At 43.2% G+C, this 20,682-nt stretch overlaps 1 protein-coding gene across 2 annotated transcripts in view; it reads right to left on the reverse strand.

Moving 5' to 3' along the window:
* Positions 1-1,241: 1,241 nt before the first annotated feature.
* The window catches only part of meis2a (Meis homeobox 2a), an 83,476-nt gene continuing 64,035 nt past the window's right edge, over positions 1,242-20,682 (reverse strand). Inside the window, exons 10-12 of one of the 2 annotated variants that reach the window (XM_030776396.1) lie at positions 7,563-7,621; positions 5,890-5,979; positions 1,242-2,074 (exon numbers count right to left, since the gene is read on the reverse strand). In XM_030776396.1, coding sequence (XP_030632256.1) covers positions 1,725-2,074; positions 5,890-5,979; positions 7,563-7,621 — 499 coding nt within the window. In that variant the 3' untranslated portion in view covers positions 1,242-1,724. Of the gene's footprint in view, positions 2,075-5,889; positions 6,001-7,562; positions 7,622-20,682 lie in introns of both variants that reach the window. The other variant, XM_030776388.1, reaches the window with a different exon arrangement.

The raw sequence follows: 20,682 nt of genomic DNA on the forward strand, positions 1-20,682 counted from the left end.
GAATAATTGGCGACACGAAGACTGTGCAGGCTTCTTAAGGAGGTTTGGTCTAATAATAATAATAATAATAATAAGCCCATTATTAATTTTTACAACACACTGTTAAACACACAAAAATCTAACAAAATCAAAAATGAAATATTTATTACAGCATTTGTGACTGAACACCTTTTAAACATTACGTCACAGTCCTCATACAAGTATTTAATGTATTTTTTGACAAAGCTTAAGGGAGACAGCATTTTTTTTTTTATCATCTAGTGAGTGAACACGTGCTGAAAAAGGAAAGAATCCATGGACATACAATATCAATGCCACAGCAGATCTGAAACTAGCAAAAAACATTCTTTTTCAATTGAGGTAAACACATAGAATATCTAACATGAAACAATTATTAGACTGAACTCTGTACGAAGTTTGTTACAATATTCTCTTAGCTTTTGTCCAAGCTTTGAGTTCATAATTTAAGTTCTTTTTTTCTCTTCTTTTCGAAGTTTTAGGTTTTTTGGTGCATCAATCAACAGCTTCTGTCAGTGCCAAGGAATCCACCATTGTGTCAGTACTGTCCTTATGGCAAACATGTTGATCCAGAGGCATGGAAACTAGTTGTACGATGCTATTTTTCCATGGGTATGTTTCCTTCAACAGGCTCTTCCATTTTAGAGTCCAGGATACAAAAAAAGTTAAAATAATAATAAAATAAAATGTATAAAACTGATGCAATCCAGTGCTTGGGCAATTTTAAACGAAGAACTTTTAACCTACAGGGCGACATTCATTCAGAACCCAAAAAAACAAAAACAAGGGGCCATTGGAAAGGATTCAGATTGAATCTTCTTCTTTTTTTTTTTTTCTTACAGAGAACAGGAGTCGCTAAGAAGCCTTTTGTGGCATTGTGTTGGTTCTGGTCCGGTCCAGGGGCCAGAGCCTGTTGCCTGTGTCAGTTTGAAGTGTCAGGGCTGAACTTTTTTTTTTTGAGTTGTTTCATCCTTTGTTTTATTGCTGCGACAATTCCATCTCTCCATCAGGGGAGCAGCACACACAGTGTCAAAGCAAGGGTTAACTGTGTATTCTAGAACTAGCTCAGGAAAAAAGAAAGAAAAACAAAACAAAACAAAAAGGAAAACAATTGAGTGATCAATGAAAATGCACAAGTTTTTAACTTAGTTTCTATACTTTATATACTACAGTAGTTATAACTCCTGGAGTCTCTTTTCTGCTTTGTTTTGTTTTATTTATGTATTTTTAAATTTTTTTATTTTTATTTTTTTTTTTATTATTTTTTTTAATCTTCCAGAGTGAATTCTTTAAAATTGTCATTTGACAGCATGTTCACTGTGGGTGTGTTTATCTGTGTGAGTGTGTTTTTCTGTGTGTGTGTGTGTGTGTGTGTGTGTGTGCGTGCGTGCGTGCGTGCATGTGTTTGTGTGTGAGAAGTGGAAATATCTTCAGTTGATCTTTAACAAAAGCTCAAGACTTTACAAACTGTTCTTGTCAGCTTGGTCCTCCGTCCATGAAAGTAACAAAATTGACAAGATTTTTTTTTCTTTTTTTAAAAAAAAGGATCACAGCTCACGTGGAATTCCATTTTTTTAAGTGTCTAATTCTGGTCAAAACGGTTCGCCTTTTTAATTTTCTTAAAAATAGTTGCAAAATAGCTTTGCTGGGGCTGTTTGTTTGTTTTTTCTTGCTTTACTCTTGGTGTCAGGTTCCCTTTTGGACTACTATTGGGCATGGATGTCCAGGCCTTGTCCACCAGTGCTATGGTCAGGGGGCGTCAGAACAGGGGGGCTCGGTGCAGACATGGCCATTCCTGGATGGGTGGGGGTTCCTCCGTGCATCAGCGTGGCTGGGTGGTGATGATGGTGATGATGATGATGATGGTGGTGGGAATGGGGGTGGGGATGAGGGTGGGGGGAGTGGTGGTTGGGTAGGTATGGATGCAACAAGGGGGGTCCGGGTCGTAGCTGAGAGAGGTGAGGGGACATCTGAGGTGGGGGGTAACTTGGCGGTGTCATGCTTATGCCCATTGGACCACTCTGAGGTACGTACTCCCCTGGCATGCCTTGCAATCCTGTAATATGGAAAGAAGAGAAAAAGGCATAGTAAGACTCTAACATAGCGTATATACACACACACACACACACACACACACACCCTGATACAGGTTTATACGCATTATGTTTTTCAGCTTTGTTTGAGATCACTTCCATGGTGAATCAAGAAACTGGATATAGGTGAAAATAAAAGGACTAAATCTATGCAGTCTGCTTTTTGCAATTTCATTTTCCATAAAGTGTGACAAATATTCTATGCACAAACATCCTGATCAGTTCGACAGAAGAACACATTTCAACCAGACAAACTAAAAAGGTTCCGTTTTTTTTTTCCCCCTTAATTTAGGTCACCGCCTTCCTTATAGCATATTTTGATTACAATGATGATGAAAGTTCTTTCAAATATGATAATTATTTAGCATATTCGATGCATTCATGATCAGTTTTTTTGTAGTTGCATTCACTCATTGGCACTGGAATCTGGCAGGGTGTGAAGCTAAAAAGCAGCCGTGTTGATATTAGCGGGTAATACTTTCAGTAAGACGAGCAGGACAATTCCCCAGCTGAATAAAGTGACAAAGAGAACAGCATGCCTCTCAAGGGGGACGCAGCACTGTGAACATGTTTGATTTTAAATCCCTTTAAGAAGCCATTAAATAATTTAGAGGCTCAGTTAACCATCACAGCATTCCTTGTCTATGAACAGGGAATGATGTCTGTTTTTCTCAGTAAGAGTGTTTTAAAGAGAAAACATAACTAATCACTCGTAAGGCAGGGGTCCAGATTTTGAGGGTAGCGAAAGACAGATAGAAGCTAATGCACGATGACACACAGAGAAACAGAGATAGAGATGTAAATAGAGAGACGGAAAAAAAAAAGAAAAAGAAAAGAAAAGCGAGAGAGAGAGAGAGAGAGAGAGAGAGAGAGGAACGTTATGGCATCTTGGGAACAGAGAATCAAGACTCTTTATGTGTACAGACCTCAGTGTGTTGGCATGATACATGCTGAGATTGGGAGGACTACAGAGGCCAGCTCAGTGGTGTCACTCTTTAGTTGTGCGCTGGACTGTTTGCTGTAAACAGACTGAGGTAGGTAGGGGGCCATGCGGTCTGTGGAAACAGGCCTGTGACCGGGGCCTGGTTAGCAGGGAGAGGTTTGGGGGGGGGGGGGGGGCAGAAAAAGAGTGGGGCTTCAGGTCCTGGAGGCAGGACCTGAGCAGGGGCCAGAGGCCTGGACTTCACTGCTTTGTAATGTGAACCCCTGGGGGATTAGCAATGGCGAGTTTGGGCAAAAGAAGGAGGAGGGGGGGTGGGGGTGGGGGGGGGGGGGGGGTAACAAGGGTTGCCCCAAGGTCACCAGGCATGCTCACTCTCTGCACATTCCTCTACCTTGGTATACTGCAATTAAGAAATTACACAGAAGGGGCCTGGGGATAGGAGGGTGGAAAAAAAAAAAAAACAGGACAGCAAAGGGTGAGATTAATGGCCAATCTCATTGGCTGAGAGCCGTAGCCATTTTCTAATACAGAGCTTTTCCATGCTGCTTCATTGGAAATGCACATGTTTGCTAAATCGGTCTTTTAAAAGCTCACTATCGGGGCCATAAAAAAGAGTAAATCAATCCATCGGAGAAGGGGCACGAGGAGTGCACTCACCTCCATCTAACCTGCCGCGACTCCCTGTTAAAAGGCCCAGCAGATGTTTTTGACACTGTAAGCTGGTAATCTCAAGACTTGTAAGCTCTAGTCATTCTGTTAAGTAGATCTGCGGGGGCCTCCATTATTAACAGGAGTGGTAAAACCATCTGAAGACAATAACATGGCCTCCACTCTCTCTCTCTCTCTCTTTTTCTGTCTCTCTCTCTCTCTCTCTCTCTTTTTCTGTCTCTCTCTCTCTCTCTCTTGGGCTGCTCCAGTAGAGCAGCCTGCTCAATGGCTGATGATAATTAAATACCAAAAATACCATATTGTGTGCATGCGTAATCAAATCAAGAGAGGGTAATATTCCTCTGTATTAAGCTATTAATGTAATTGGTCATGAAGCATAAACTATGTTATGTAATTAAATAGTCTAGAAATTATATAGCCTGCATTAAGAATTACCCAAGCTAAGCAAATGTTGTCTCTGAGTGACTGTTTTAGGGAACATTGCTTCTCTGCATTTCTTTTCTTTTTCTTTTTTTTTTTTTTTTGTGGCGACTCCATTAACAGTGGCAGGGGAGGGAAAACTGAGCAGAAATGGGTCTTGTCTAGAGAATCATCACTGTGACCCTTTTGAAAATCTCCTGCCTATTTACATATAAAGGGTTCTTTTAATCAAGGTGAGTGTTATTATATTGTGGCTCATTGAGCAGTGGAGTTTGGGTATTAAATAAAATCCTCTCTGCTCTGGTGCCTTTGGGATCCCATACATCTTGATTTCTCAAATGTCAGATCTACAGTTCTGCTAGCAGGAGGTGCAATGTGCGTGTTAATCAGGCCGCAGCCATTTAATGGTGGAGAGAGAGAGAGAGAGAGAGAGAGAGAGAAAGAAATCCCTTCTTTTATATGCAGTCATTCTTTAATGTCTCTGTCCCTTTAAATTTATCTCAGTGAGTCTCCTGTCTCCATGAGCAGTCACCCCCCCCCCCCCCCACCCGATTCCTCTCCCCCCACTACCCAGTAAAAAATAATCAAAACACACAGGTCCCCCCCCACCCCCAGTGAAGGATCGGACGTGTCACCCATGGCCCGTATATCTCGCCCAGGGACCATAATGTACTGCGGCGTTCCCGTCTTTGCATATAAGATAATTTGGGCATCAATCCTTCCCCCCGACAGATTTATGTCACTCTGAGGACAGTTTCACTTCTCCTTCTTTATCGCTTCACTGGAGCCTGCTTAATTTCTCCGCCCGTCAGCCCCTGCCCCTGGAGATGTTATTTTTTCCCCTAAATGTCCAACATTTGCATTGGCTCGCGAGGAGATGGCGAGAACGATGCCACTAGTGTTGTGATAAATAAATTTGTGTATGCCATTCTTTTTGTTGTCTTCCTTTTTTTCTTTTTTTTTTTTTTTTCGTTTCTCTTGTCGTCTGGCGCCACAATGTTTCCTTGAGGAACTTCAAGGGTAGACCTCAACACGCACTCCGTCCAAGTATCCCCAGTTATTCCCATTAAACCTGGAAGGTAGTTTTTCCCACAAAGGGCTCAAGCTTGGCCAAACGCACCAATAGGATTAGGCTTGGCTGATTTAGGACCTGTTTACAGCATTTTTGGGGTTCGGCATCGGAGTGGGGGGATAATTCAGGTGGAGAAAAAGAGTCGAAAGAGGCCAGAGAGAGAAAACGCCAAGGGAAAAAGAGCCCAGTTGTACTTACTTCCCCCTTTTTCTTTGTGTTTTGCTTTACAAGATGGAGGTTACATGTAGTGCCATTGCCCATCCATTCCCATATTCATTCCCATTCCACTCATAGGCCCTGGAAAAGGAGAAACACCATAGAATCAGCAAAAAAGACCAATAGAACAGAGCCCCACATGAAGATGGCGGGAAAAAAAACAGAGATGTTGAGAAGACAACCACCCAGAAGAGACATCCATAAGAAGTTCACCATCCCTTTCCCAGAATGAAGTGTTGTAGTTGATTCACACAATTGAAGTGGACAGTTAAAGCAAAGCAGGCGAGGAGAGATACAGGCTCCAGAAAGATGAAGCGAGGGAGGAATGAAGGGAAAGAGATATGGATGATAGAGTGATAGGACAAGCCTAAGGGGGGTTAGTGGTGTTGGTACTGCTGACCCAGAGGTCTAAACAGTCAGGGTTTAGTGGTTAGGAGGGGTAATCAGTGTGCCCTTACCTGCCGGCCGAATTCCCATGTGCTGCTGGCCGTCCAGCACAAAGCTGCCCATTGGCTGTCCCTCTGGACTGTATGCTGCTCCCTGGCTCACTGAAGGATCAAGAAGAAAACCTGATTGTAGTCAAAACGTGGACACAAAAGGGGGGAAAGAGAAGACATACCAGACAATTTAGCAACTGTCCCAGCTCCAGCCTAGTATTAACAGCAAGACACTGTGTTTTAGTTACAGACCAGAGGCACAGCATGCAAATGCACACACACCCACACACACACACATACAAATACACACAGGCACAAACCAGAAAAATGTGGACAGATTTCTGTTAGAGAACAACAGTTTCTGAGGAACAGTTTTTGCGGAGAGGGAAAACAATGCATCTCACTCAGTGCAACCAGAAGACACCAGGCTCTCACCAACACAGAAACAGAAACAGCAGTGTGTGTGTGTGTTTATGTGTGTGTGTGTGTGTGTGTGTGTGTGTGTGTGTGTGTGTGTGTGTGTGTGTGTGAAAACACAGTCTTCCCACGTTTTGATTCTACATACACCTCATGCTCTTTTGTGTTTTCTCAAACTTTTAAGTGATGTTCTTTTTTTTTTTTTTTCTCCCAGAAACCACAGGACCGAATGGATTGGTTTATGTATAGAGGGTGCATACTAAAGTAAGTGCATGACAAACCATGTATAGCAGGACCAAAGTGTATTATCCTGTGTAATCTGTAATCCCAGACAGATTAAGGAGAGCTGTAAATCATGCTCTCTTTGGGAGAGGGTTTGCTGATTGCGACAGTTTGAAAGTATGCTTTCGAAATATTCAGAACATGTTTCCAGTAACTGTAGCAAGAGTCCCTGCTCTCTGAGAGTATCTCATTTCAATAATTGCTTAGCTTCATTTGCACAATCTCCACCCCAAATTTCTGGAACTTCTACCCAAAACTGAAATAACTGACAAAGAGTTTTCTTTCGCTCTCAAAAGACAGATTGTTTAGCATTTTCAGTGATCTGTTACTGGTAGCTGCCCAGTGTAGCTGCATTAAATTGCTATGTGATTTAGTGAGTTTCAAGGTTTATGATGCAGTCTAGCAGTGTATTTTGTCATTACAGCTCCAACATGATACGGAAAAAAAAAGAAAAAAAAAGCCTAAACAATTTACAAAGTAAAGCTTTTTTTTTTTTCCTAATCTGTTCTCAAGAATTATGAACACGCCCAAATTTGTATCTCAGTGGCCGATATCAGGCTTCAGTCCACGTCGTGAAAGCCTTTGAAGTTTTTTTTTCCTCCTCCATTGAAATGAATTAATTACCAACAATTACTTTAAGCCGCTCAATACGATATTACACATCAAAAAGAGATACTTAAAATGCTCCCTGCATTCCCGTGAAGTCCTCTTGTGAGCAATTAGCAATTCACTGAGAAAGTGTGCTAATGCACCTCTATCTGGCTAGATTGGGAAACATCTCATTAGAGGCAATCAGTGAACATGCATGGCCATTGCTGAACACTTCCCATTCAGAAAACAGGAGAGAGCGGTGGATGAACAAGCAAAAAAAGAGAGAAGTACCTTACTCCAAAGCATGAGTAAATGTTTCTCTGTATAGAGTTTTCGACAGGAATATGCAACTGCAGAAACAGGAAAGAGTAACTTTTTATAAATTAATTATAATTTTTTTTTACCTGCTCGATTTGACTGGTCAATCATAGGCTGTACTATTCTTCTCCTGGCATTGATGAACCTGCAAAAAAAAACAAGAAAGAAAAAGAATTTTGAGATCACCTGTGATTAGAAAAGAAAACATATTTATTATAGAACCCCTGGAAAAATCCAAAACAAAAGCCATTTGTGTTTGGCATGAGTAGCTCTCGCCTTGAAAAGAAAAACAATCAAAAGCGAGAAACAGCAACAGTAATCGTTCCACTGTGACTTAGACTTGGGAAGCCTGTGTCCTTTTCAATGCTCCATATGATCTATCTCTGTGCTTTAATAAAGCCGGCGATTAAGCTTGGTAACTATGGCTACGGGGGAGACATTTCACAGGCATTAAACCAAACTGTGTTGAGGCCACCACATAGCAGACAAACTGGGCCACTTCAGTGTTACATCTTCACACATTCTCTCTCTCCCTCTCTCTCTCTCTCTCTTCCTCCCTCCTTTGCTTTCTCTCTCTCCCTCACTGTCTCTCCTGCACATAAACATTACTCTTAATGTGTTATCGCTCATTAGAAATTCAGACTAAGTTAAAAGTTTGTGAGGGGGAGGCAGGACACAAATGTCTCTTTTCAGGGTCTTTATTCCCCCTCCACCTCTCTCTCTTCCTCTTTCTCTCCCACTCTCTCTCCCTCTCTCTCTCTCTCTCTGTCTCTCTCGCTCTCTCTGTGTCTCTGCCCCCCTCTCTGTGCTTCATTGTAGGGGGTTTTACTCCTCTTCCAGCTGGCCCTAAATGAGGACCAGGCATTGCCACTCGGTGCTTTCACAAGGTATTGTTATGTCAGCAAGCCCATCAATTAGGCTGTCTGAAGTTTTATCACCACCATAGCAGCAAATAAGTGCAGCTCCACAAAGACTCCCCCAGCCCTGCCTTGCTCCTGTGGCTTTTGACTGTAAAGCTCATGGGGTCATCGAGAGGTTAGTGCCAGCCAGGGGAAACCTTTTTTTTTTTTTTTTTTTTTTAAGACAGAAAGGGACGCCCCAGAGCCGTGTCAAAGACAAGCTGGCCATTCTGCTGCCAGGGGAGAAAGCCACTTCCCCACTACTCACGTCCTAAAAAAAAAAAAAGAAAAAGAAAAGAAAAACCGAGAACCAAGGAGTTAACGCTACAGGTAAGGACATGTGTTTGAGATTAGAGCAAAGTTTCAAATCATAGTGGGGCTATCCTGCACAGGCCTGGTGCTTGTTTCGTAAAGGATAAAAAAAAAAAGAACGAAAGAAAGAAAAAAAAAAAAAACTCATCTGTGAACACATAGAGGGCAGCGCTACAGGACTGGTCATTAGATGAGAAGGGGACTGGAATCAATTTGGGTTCCTAATCCCCCATGAACCCCCGATACCTGCCCTTACCTTCTCCTTTCAACTTAAACGGCTGTAAGCTGGCCTTTCAAAGTGACATGCTTCAATTTACAAAAGGCATAGTTGGGAAAAGAGAAGTTAGGCTCGTTTGCCTGAGTGCACACAAAGTTCTTCTGGTTCTTTTTTTTTTAACTCCAAAGCAAAAGGATGAGAGCTCTGGGCATTAAAAAAAAGAGAAAGAAATATTGGGTATTGACAGCGGACATGGTACAAGGCTAGGGTAACTAAGGATTCCGTGAAAGAGAACAGATTTTTAGTCATTTCTCTACGTCTGAGTGTTCAGACTGAAATGAAACCTGTGTTTTGAGATGTGCCAAGTTTTTTTTTTTTTTTTTTCACTTTCATTTCAAACGTATGTATCTTGACTGACTGCTCAAGTGCTTTAAGTCAAAGCATGAGTCAGGTCTGGACTGTGGTCTGTTTTTGTTGTCAGAAATGCCATTTTGCCTGTGGTGAGGAGAAGAATCAAGCCTCAGGCATCAAAACCAGCTGAGCGAGTAAACACGGAAAAAATTCCTCCTATCTAGGCTTCCTGGGCAGACCGAGAGAACACGCACGCAGCCAAAAGTTCATCTCTGCCCGTTTCCTTAAAGAAAGCACACAGGGTGCTCCAAATCATAACCATGTGACTTCTTCCCCTGTTCTAGAACAGAACTGTAAACACATAATGTCCGGAATGTTCCTCTTCAGGTGAGAAATGTGCGTTTTTTTTTTTTCCACCGGTGAAAATCAACAAAATCCTCTTGAAGGGTAATTACACCTAAAAACTAAGTAAAGAGCTGAATTGAAGTCGCTTTTAGCTCCGCTTCAAACAAAACCAATCCAAACAAATCCACCACACACAAATATACAAATAATTGTACAACCCCACACATCCCAGAACTCCCCTCTTCAGTCTATATCCTGAACTACCATTAAATATTTTTAAGTGTCTCTATTGGCCAACCAAGATACTCCACATTGCACCACACACACATGCTAGCTTGTGTTTTTATTCTCAAGAGCTGTTGCCACAGTAACGCAGTGAGGGGTTTGACCAGGGCCTCCCTCGTGCCCCCAAAGTGCCTTTTATCAGTTTGAGTAAAGCCAATTGAGATTATCAGAGCTGGGCCTGATAACACTGTTTTCTCTCTCCCCATGAGCTCCTAATGGGGTGAGCTTAGAACAACACCAGCACAAACCTCTCCACAGCCAACACACACACACACACACATACATACACACTCACTCACACACACACACACACACACATACACACACACACACACACAAACACACTCACACACACACACACACACACACACACACATACACACACACCACACATACAGGACCGCAACTACCATCCTCTGTATCCGTTCCTAACCAGCTTTGGACCACAGAGTGATGGACCCAGTCTCTCTAAAGCTCTGCCCACCGTTTATTTTTAATATTGATGTCTGGCTGAGCCCTTATTGTGGCCAAAACATTACACCCCACTGTTTTAGCCGTAAACGCATAGACACATACCTAAACACACACACACACACACACAACACCCACAAACACACATTTACATGCCAGTCCTGCTGAAAATTCCCTCATGAGCCTAACTGACTGGTTTTATCAAAGCCCTCTTTCCTTTTCACCATGGGAACTTCATGCTGTCTTCAAACAAATAATTAAAGTAGAGGTCGGGCAGGGGAGAGGGGGTGGTGTCACTGAGTGGTCATTTTATTAGATGCTCCTCAGAAAGTGTACATTACTGCCAAGGGAAGGAAAAAAAAATCGAGACTCCACTAGGGACTCATTTAATGCGTAAGGCAGCAGGGTTTTTTACAAATCAATTCAGGGGTGGATATAAAAAGAACTAAAAAAAAAAAGTTCCATACCCACAGAATTCCTTAGGGGTCAATGTGTTTCTGAGTGTTTGTGTGTATGAACGAAGAGAGGGGCTGTGAGGGGACGGATACTTTTTTGCTCTCTGTGGAAAAGAACGAGGACCCAAACTCTACTCACAGTCACGTGCTCGTAGGCATCGGCCCTCTCTGCCCCACATATCACTTTCACAGTCAAATCAGACCAGATGATTTAGAACTGCCTAAACCGTTTTCTTTTTACAAGATGCATAACAGAATAATAGCCAATGTGAACGATGGAGTTGGGCCATGGGAGCCCACTTGACCCTGGTCTACTGTGAAGCTGGATCAACACTCGATCCCTGGGCAAAAATTTCAGCTCAAACAATCAGGAGGGGAGCAGGCTACATATAGAGCCGCTTACACGTCAACCACCACCAGAGAGGTCTGAGGCCAACCTAATGACAGCTGGGCAAAGTTTCATAAACCATTTCTTCCTCTCCTTCACAGAGTGGCTCTCTCTCTCTCTCTGGTCTACTACAAGGGCAGCTTGCAGAGAAGAAGACTGTATTGAGACCCTGCATTGGGGATTTTGTGCAGACAGAAAGCAACAGTATTTGCTGAATCACTGGGTTGGCCCAACGCGTTTCTCTTATAGTATGTCAGAGAAAAAGTCTCGTCTCCTGTTAGGGAACTGATGGCCACACCTGGAAACAGCCCCTTGTTGGTGGAATTCCTTCTCTGAGTAAGCCCTAATGCCAAACCACCCAACCCTGGAACACAGCCAAGACAGAGACACTCATAATGCCCCAACCAATCAGACAGGCAGTCCTGGGAGACCAGCCAATCAGGGGCTGGGTTACTGGTTTGACGGGTTTGTCATGAGAGAGACAGCGAGAGAGAGAGAGAGAGAGAGAGAGAGAGAGAGAGAGAGAGAGAGAGAGAGAGAGAGCCAACAAAACATGCTGCTCTTCGAAAAAACTGGCCCTGCATGCCAAACCTCATGTCTGGAGAAGAATGAGGTTTTAGTTTCTCTGTTTTAGCAGAAAATGTTCATTGACTGAAATGGAGTCCCTGAAAACTGCAGAAAGACTTCATGCAAAGAGATTTAACAAAAGATTTTTTTTTATCTGTGCGTCGCTAAAAATACCTGAGTCTACCTGAAATGCTTCGCACATAAATTTTCAAAAGAAAAAAAAAATAGCATAATCTTAATCTTCCCGCTTGCATGCCAAATCTCCTTGACGGCATTCTGACAACACGATCTTCTGTTTTCAGTTATGTCTCATTGCTTCCATATTTCGTGTCTCTCCACCCGAAAACAGGAGAAAAAAAAACCCCCAAAAAAACACGAACGACAAAAAGTCTCTACCTAAACCAATTAAGAGGGTTTTTTAGTGTATTCTTTTAAGTGGAAGAGAGTTTAGGAGCGGACAAAACACAGCTTTGGAGTCAACTTTGACCTAGGATGTGTACACAGATTAAATGTGGGAAGCTCGGGTTTAATAAAAAGCAAACATGTCCCAATTATCACCGGCTAACAGGGTCACGCGTGTGTCTGCAGGGCAAGCCGCGGCTCGTAATCTGGCGAGAGGTAAATACAGATTTAATATCAGGCCAGATTGGTTTTTTGGGAACAGACACTGTAACCATTTAAGCTACTCAGCAGATCGCATCTATCTGTGGGTTTATCATAAACGATTGGAAAAGATCTTATTGGAGCTTCTCCAGAAGGGGAGGTGAAGGGGGGGGGGGGGGGGGGGGGTTGGGCTGGTTGCTGTCTTCAGCTATTCTCTCTCTCTCTCTCTTTCTCTCTCTCTCTCTCTCTCTCTCTCTCTCTCTCTCTCTCTCTCTCTCTCTCCCTCTCTCTCCTTAAGTTAAAACAGGAGTCGGGAGACATAAGCCGGCAAGCATTACCTCACCCCAGCATTTGATTTAGTGCAGATGGGAGAGTGAGGCAGAGAGAGAAAGAATGAGAGAGAGAGAGAGAGAGAGAGAGAGAGAGAGAGAGAGAGAGGGAGAGAGGGAGAGAGGGAGAGAGAGCAGAACAGAACAGAATGGTGTAGTAGAGGGGTAAAGGGGTTGTTTGGGCTGTGAGAGCCTGCGTCGTTGGGCTTTCCGTCATGTTTACATAGTTCTCTCCAGCTCCTCTCTCTGAGGGGAAAACCATTTCACCTTTTCACATCTCCACACAACTCCACTGCCCTATTTCTTCTTGTACCAAGTCCTTTCATTTCTATCTCCCCCACCCTCTCTCTCTCTCTGTCTGTCTGTCTGTCTGTCTCCCTCTGTCTCCTCTCTCTTTGGAAGGATTTCTGCTTGCCACTTCTGCAGTATTCATCTCTGTTACATACGAACAGAATTTCCTCTTTCTCTTTGCCCCTCTCTCTCTCTCTCTCTCTCTTTCTCTCTCTCTTTCTCTCTCTGTGTCTCTCTCTCACTCTCTGTCTCCCTCCCTCAAAAGTGATTTCCCTGCTCCAGCTCTCGGTGAGCAAGAGTCATTAAGACCCGAGTGGAAAATCAGACAAAGAATTATATATTTGTTTTGCAAACTGACACGATTTAACGAGCTGCTAATTAAAATAAATCAATACCACTGCGGCAGTCTCTCTCTCTCTCTCTCTTTCTCTCTCTGTCTGTCTGTCTCTCTCTCTGTCGCTCACCCATATTCTATTTATCTCATCTCTCGGAGTTGGACTCTGGTTTTGCCTCAGACAGACTTGTTGTACTAGCCGATACCTTTAAGATAAAAAGGCCGCTTTCACTTATGTCACATTGGGTCCATATTTTAGTCTGTAGACCCCCAAAAGCAACTTTTTATTAGTAAAAGTTTTAACACTTCACAAAATTTTAAAGTCTATATTGAGGAAGTCACAACCTGGATGCAACAGTTAAAGGACAGATTCACCTTTAAAAAATAGTAATAATAGTAAAAAAAAAAGAAAAAAACAAAACCCTAACCTCACACATTTTCATTGCTAATTGCTAACAATCTTGAAAATCAGCTACGACTAAATGAAATCTATCTCCCCCATCAAAACAGTCATTTTAAGATTAAAAACGGCAGTGAAAAGATAAAAGAAATTTCCCAACCTTTCCTTTAATGATGAGACATCTTGTCTCATCTCTTTCATGTTAATTACAAAAACAATGCTGAGGTCAAAGTGATAGCACAGCACCTGTGGCTTGTTCACCAAAAAAGTAAGACCCCTCATGGACAAGGGACCCCCCCCCCCCACCCACGGTGCGATATCGACCCCCCACAGCTGCCCCCTCTGCCCCAGCGGAAGGTCCGAGTCAACCCCAGCTGTTATCTGTCCGTCAAACACCTTGGAGTGGACGAAGGAGAGAACGGGGAAGCCCTGCCTGTCGCGCCTTTGATCCCACCAAACAGCAGCTGTTGGTTCATACAGCCACGACTTTGTTCTTCCAATTCTGCTCTCTCCCTTCTGTCCTGCGGCACGAAAACCCACAGAAATCACAAGGAAAGAGAGAGAGAGAGAGAGAGAGAGAGAGATATCTCTCCTCTCCCCCCTCTGTTTTTCTCCAACTACATCAACAAGCTCTGACAACTGCACCGGGGGTTTTTCTTGGCCCTCGACAAAGCTCACAGGCATCTCCTTTGACACCCCCACCCCAGCCCACCCCACCCCCGTACTCCCTCCTTCCCTTTCTTAAAAAGATATGATAGTTATTGTTCAAATCAGTCTTTGAATGGGATGGAGCTCGGCCAAGCCTCAGGCGTCAACACACCTGTATGGGAAAGAGAGAGAGAAAAAAAAATAGAGAGAGAGAGAGAGAGAGAGAGGGAGAGAGAGAGAGAGAGAGAGAGAGAGAGAGAGAGACAGAGAGAGAGAACCTTCCTCTAGCATGAATGCATGGCTACACCACTAGTACTGCTATTCCGTCTTGGCTTTTTGTAAGAAAAGAATGCTCCTTTTTCTTTTTGTTTGTGCACTGTCTGTCTCTTTATATTTACTTATTTATTTATTGACTCATTTCATTCATTAATTATTGACATACATATGCATTCTATGTTAATTTTATAAAGTGGTGTAACAGAAGATATTGGGGTTATCCCTCTTTGCTGATAATAAAGGGATACCAAATCTCTCTCTCTCTCTCTCTCTCTCTCTCTCTCTCTCTCTCTCTCTCCCTCTCTCTCTCTCTCTCTCTCTCCCTCTCTCTCTCTCTCTCTCTCTCTCTTTAATCTTTCCCCTCATTACACCCTCTTTCTTCTCCAGGCAGGCACCTTTGCTCTGGAATGTTTTTCTGAGTGCTATTATTTTTGATTATCACTGGCAGGGAAGGGATTAGGAGCCTCTGCACTTCCACCCAAAAAAAAAAATCCCCCTTTTTAGTGTGCATAGGCGTACGCTCTCTCATCCGTATAGTTTAGGTGCCAACTGCTGTCTTTCTTTTCTTTCCTCTCTCTTTCGCTCTCTGTCTCTCTTTCTCTCTCACACATTCACACACGCATGCACGCACACACACACACATGCATGCACGCACAAGCGCACACATACGCACACATACGCACACACAGACACATGCACGCACGCACATGCACACACACACGCAAAGTATTTTTGTAACCATACTGTATATAAGTGTGTGTGTGTGTGTGTGTGTGTGTGTGTGTGTGTGTGTGTCTGTGTGTGTGTGTGTGTGTGTGTGTGTGTGTTTATGTATGTGTGTCTGCATGCATGTGTAAGATGTCTTTATAAGATGTGACAAGGGTAGGCAGTGCTGTGAGGTAACTTCATTCCTCAAAAGCCAGAAATCCCAACTTTGGGTTTGATTTGACTTCCTTTCCTTTCATCCCAGTCCAACAGAGCAGACAAAACACAGACACAAACTCAACCTCTTGTGTTTACACTTATGAGTATTTGCATATACATACATAAATGTACATAGTGTGTACATCCCCCACCCCCAACACACACACACACACACTCTGTCTTTTGAATAAGGCGTGAAGAGGTGTGTTTGAAGGTAAATGTTGGCCGTTAGGAAGACCCTACAGTTGACACCGGGGCACTGTGGCCCCTGGGAACCTGCCACTCGGCCTTTCCTTCACAACCAGGCAATGACTCGACAAAATGCCTCCATTAAAGAGAGAGATAGAGAGAGAGAGAGAGATAGAGAGAGAGAGAGAGAAAGAGAGATGCTCTGTCATTACAGCAGTTGGAAATGAGAGGGTGCTAAAGAGGGGTCAGCCTACCTATTCTCTCTGAGAGCTGACGGCAAAACAGAGAGAGAGAGAGAGGGTCTCCTTTCCCTTTCTCCTGCACACACACACACGCACACGCACACACACGCGCGCGCAGACACACACAAACACACACACACACAGACCTTCACACACCTTCACAGTGTCTGCACCAGCCTTTTGTGTGCGTCCACAGAAAACAGCAGGTATAATCTCTCTTTCCCAGCATCCTCACCTACCATCATATTTTCTACCTCCTTTCCCTCTCTCTCCTACCACCATCAGCCTCCCCAGGCCCCTCCCCTCCCCCAAGTAATCGGGTAACAGGTTTCCATGACTGTCCTTATTGTCAGAAATCAAACGGTGTGGCTTTGTGGATTACCCAGGGAAACTGATAATGATGGAAGTGGGCCATGAGATTTCAAAGCAAATTGAGTGTCAATTGACTGCATCATCTAGGCAACATGAGTGTCTCTTCACTGTGGCAGGCAGATGAGAAATAAGGCCAATCTTTCTCTGTCTCTCTCTCTCTCTCTTTCTCATTTTTTCATATCAAACGTTTTTTTTCCCTCTCTCTGTTATGGGTCTATAATGGGTTGCTTCCAGAAGAGAGGCCTTACATAACACAAATACCTCTGATTTACAAATGGAGGGGTGAAGACAGAGAATAGGAGAGACTGTGAGAGGGGGCCCCCGTTTTTCTCCTTTTTCCCTGAGCACAGAATCTCTCTCTCTCTCTCTCTCTCTCTCTCTCCTTGTACCCAGGGAGTGGTGAATTTAGGGCAGTGAAAATACAGAGCAGCCTTAGCAATTAGAATGTGCCATCTAAAATAGCCCAGAGAGGAAAAGAAGGAGTGAATGTGTGTTTGAGACGGAGATTCCTTACACAGAATGCCCCGTGGGATACCATACCCCCCCCCCCCTTATCTCTCTCTCTCTCTCTCTCTCTCTCTCTCTCTCTCTCTCCCCCTGTGTAGTGCATTTGTAGGTGAACATGAGAGATGGTATACGAACAGGCAGTTAAACATTTTCCATCGCATCACTTCTCAGGAACTTTGCTTGAATAATTGATTTGGCACTTAGCTCAGAAAGCACCAAACATAAATACAACCCCACCCCCCACCCCGACACACACACTCTCTCTCTCTCACACACACACACACACACACATAGACACATGCTCACAGAAATTTCTCTGCAATAAGCTACACAACACAGTAGCATTACAAACACGTTTGGAGGAGATAGTGACACCATGGTTCAGTCAGATGCATCCAGTGGCCTTTATCTCCAATAGCTCAACGTGTCCAGACACACTCATGACCCCACTGTACCCCGTGTGTGTGTGTGGGTGTGTACGCCACTTATCAGACTGAGTGTGTGTATGTGTGTGTGTGATTCTGTAAAAACACACCTGCTTATGTTTTCCCAGTTCAGTCCAAAGCACCAGTTCCCATCAGACAAGATCAAGCTGGTTTAGCTGGAAGAGTGCCTAAAGCAATATCACTCTAATTTTCAGAATATCCCCATTAAGAAACGGAAATGCTAAGCCATAAAATGGAATAAAACTCTTTAACACAGAACAGCAGCCTTGAAGCTGTATGTTTACTCATCGACAGGAAAAACTCCTTTACATAATAATTCAATTTCATACATGTTTAACAGACCGTGTTACATGTTACGCAGAAAATTTCAGCTTCTCAAACAAGGTACATCTAAAAATGAACAAAGAAGCAACCAAATTCCAAAGTTCTGCACATGCTCAAATCAGTCAGCCAATAGAAACATTACCATTTTTGATGGACTAATAAATATTCATGAGGGAGGAGAAGGGGTGGGATCTGGGAATGTGATTTCCTCTGATAGGTCTTTTTGTGGCTCTTAAGCCCCCTTCTTTGATAATTCCATTCAGTTGGGTCAAAAGCAACAGATTTTCAAAGTTTATTCAAACCTTTCAAATTGCAAATGACTACATTCTAACTGAAATGGATTGTTTCCCAGCGCTTAGGGGGTCCCAGAATAGTGTTTTGGCACAGATTCTCTTGGAACCTCAACCGTAACACAGTAAGATTTGGCAAAAACACGTTTACATAAACAAATGTGGTGTACTCATTTATGCCGTTCTTCTACAACGTGGTTATTGGTGTTCTACTTTGTGCTGTTCTACAAAAAAAAAAAAAAACCTGTACAACCTGAACAAATCAGAAAACAGGTGAGAGAAAAACACATTAGGGCCTCTCTTGTTGATATGATGATAAGTCAGAGAGAGAGAGAGAGAGAGAGAGAGAGAGAGAGACGCTGCGGTGTGGAGGTTGGCATTAAGGAAAAGACTAAAGCAGAACCAGGGCTGTGTTGGCCGCAGGCTGAGAACCCCAGTTTACCTGGAGCCTGTACCTGTGTGTCAGCTGTGTCAAAGGGGACTGACAGTCTGCCCTGGGAGACCTCCCAAGACGGGAGTATATACCCAACCTTCAATTCCCATTCTAATGTAGCACTACACTCCAAAACAGATAAACTCATTATTCCACATCCTTTCTGTGAGGTTGGCAGGTCTTTTGAGTCACCTCTCTCTCTCTCTTTCTTTCCCTCTCGCTGGCTTCCCACACTGGTAGGCTTTATTTCCGTAATGTGGGCTGTATTTACCCCCATGTCTCTCTCTGTCTGTCTCTGTGAGGAGGAACAGATATATGGCTCTCTATAAATAACATACAGGCATGGAAAAAGCCCATTGATCTGTCTCAGACGCTCTCTCTCTCTCTCTCTCTCTCTCTCTCTTTCCCTCTCTCTCTCTCTCTCTCTCTCTCTCTCTCTCTCTCTCTCTCATTCTTTTGCTCTCTTTCTGTACAAATGCCAGGACACAGAGAGGGGGAGAGAGACAGGAAGAGGAGAGCTGACAAACACAACACATCACATCAGTTACAGACCAGCACCACTAATACCCTTGGACAACATACACACACACACACACACACACACACACACACACACACACACACACACACAAAGACATGGACACGCACACTATGTACTTGTGTGTCTTTAGATTCTCACGTTAATGTCTTTTATTATGTGTGTGAAGAGATTTAAACAATCAGTCTATGAGCAGCTAACTTCAAACAGTTACAGCTCATTTAAAACACTGCTGGAATCATTTATCATTTTACCTGTGCTAATGGAGTCAGTATTTAACTTATTACATTACTGAGTTATTGTTAAATCCAAGTTAAACACACACACACACACACATACACACACACACACACACACAGATGTGTTTTTGGATATCTCCTGGGGACAGGAGGGTGGTTGACTTTAGTTGCACATATCAAGGGCAGTATTCACACATACACACATACACACACGCGCGCGCACACACACACACACACACACACACACACACAAAGCAAGGAGAGCCATGGAGAAACCATTCCTTCAGCCAAGCACTAAAGTCAAATGGAGGCCCATAAACACAACCTTGACTGTATAGACTTTACATTTTATCTTTAAGCAGTTTTTCCCTTTTATGGGCCAGAGAGAGAGAGAGAGAAGGATAGAGAGAAAGAAAAGGAGAGAGAGTGATGGGAGAATCAATAGAGAGACTGTGAGTAGAGGAAGATTAAAATACTGAGTAGGGGGAAAGAAAGAAAGAAAGAAAGAAAGAAAGAACGAAAGAAAGAAAGAACGAAAGAAAGAAAGAGATATGAGAGAGTCAATAGAGAGAATGAGCATGTGGATGGGGAGGAAGATAAAAAAGAGCAATACGGGAGAGAGGGGGAGAGAGAGAGAGAGAGAGAGAGAGAGTGAGAGAGAGAGAGAGAGAGAGAGAGAGAGAGAGAGTGTGGGGGTCACAAATCTGGCTGCTATTCCAGTACGTGACATCTTTGCTCGTTTGCGGCTGCTCATTAACAAACAATACTGCTGTGAAATTGGTTTAATGACAAAGTAATAAAATTGCTATTCTGCTCACAGATGGCCTGAGGCAATGAGAGATTCTCTGAGCTGCACTCAGGGTGCCAACCAGCATTAGGCTGCTTATTCATGAAAACTGCATCTCTTTCTCTCCCTCTCTCTCTCTCTTTCTTTCTTTCTTTCTTTCTCTCTCATCCACTTCTTTTTTCAACTTTGTACCTGCAAATGAAATAAATTAACCTACTTATTTCTCCTTGTACTCTCCTTCTCTCTCTCTCTCTCTCTCTTTCTCTGTCTGTATGTGTGTATGTGTGTGTATCTCTCTCTCTCTCTCTCTGTATTTATGTGAGTGTGTATGTGTGTGTGTGTGTCTTTTGCTCTCTCTCTCTCGCTTGCTCTTGCTTGAAATAAAAAAAGAAGCTCGCCCACGCAAACGCTGCTCAGTTCCATTTGAAGCACGAAAACCCTTGTTATTAAACTACCCACCAATAAAACCAAACCGTTGAGGAATATAAAAAAAAAAAGATCCAAAAGGAATGGAGGAGTACAAAGACTCCTCTCCTCTCTCTCTCTCTCTGTCTCTCTGTGTCTCACTCTCACTCTCTCTCTCTAAACCCTCCCCCTACCCATTTTGTTTCCAGCATGTCTTTACATTCTCTGATGCACTTTAACTTTAAGCAATATTCTTGGTGTTCCACATTTAGAGCTGCAGTTATCAACACTATCAATTTAACATAATGTTAATATGGGAGTTTTCAAACTCAAAACGAT

This window comes from Chanos chanos, chromosome 1 (assembly GCF_902362185.1).
Source record: "Chanos chanos chromosome 1, fChaCha1.1, whole genome shotgun sequence".
In the NCBI taxonomy this organism is placed as follows: domain Eukaryota; kingdom Metazoa; phylum Chordata; class Actinopteri; order Gonorynchiformes; family Chanidae; genus Chanos; species Chanos chanos.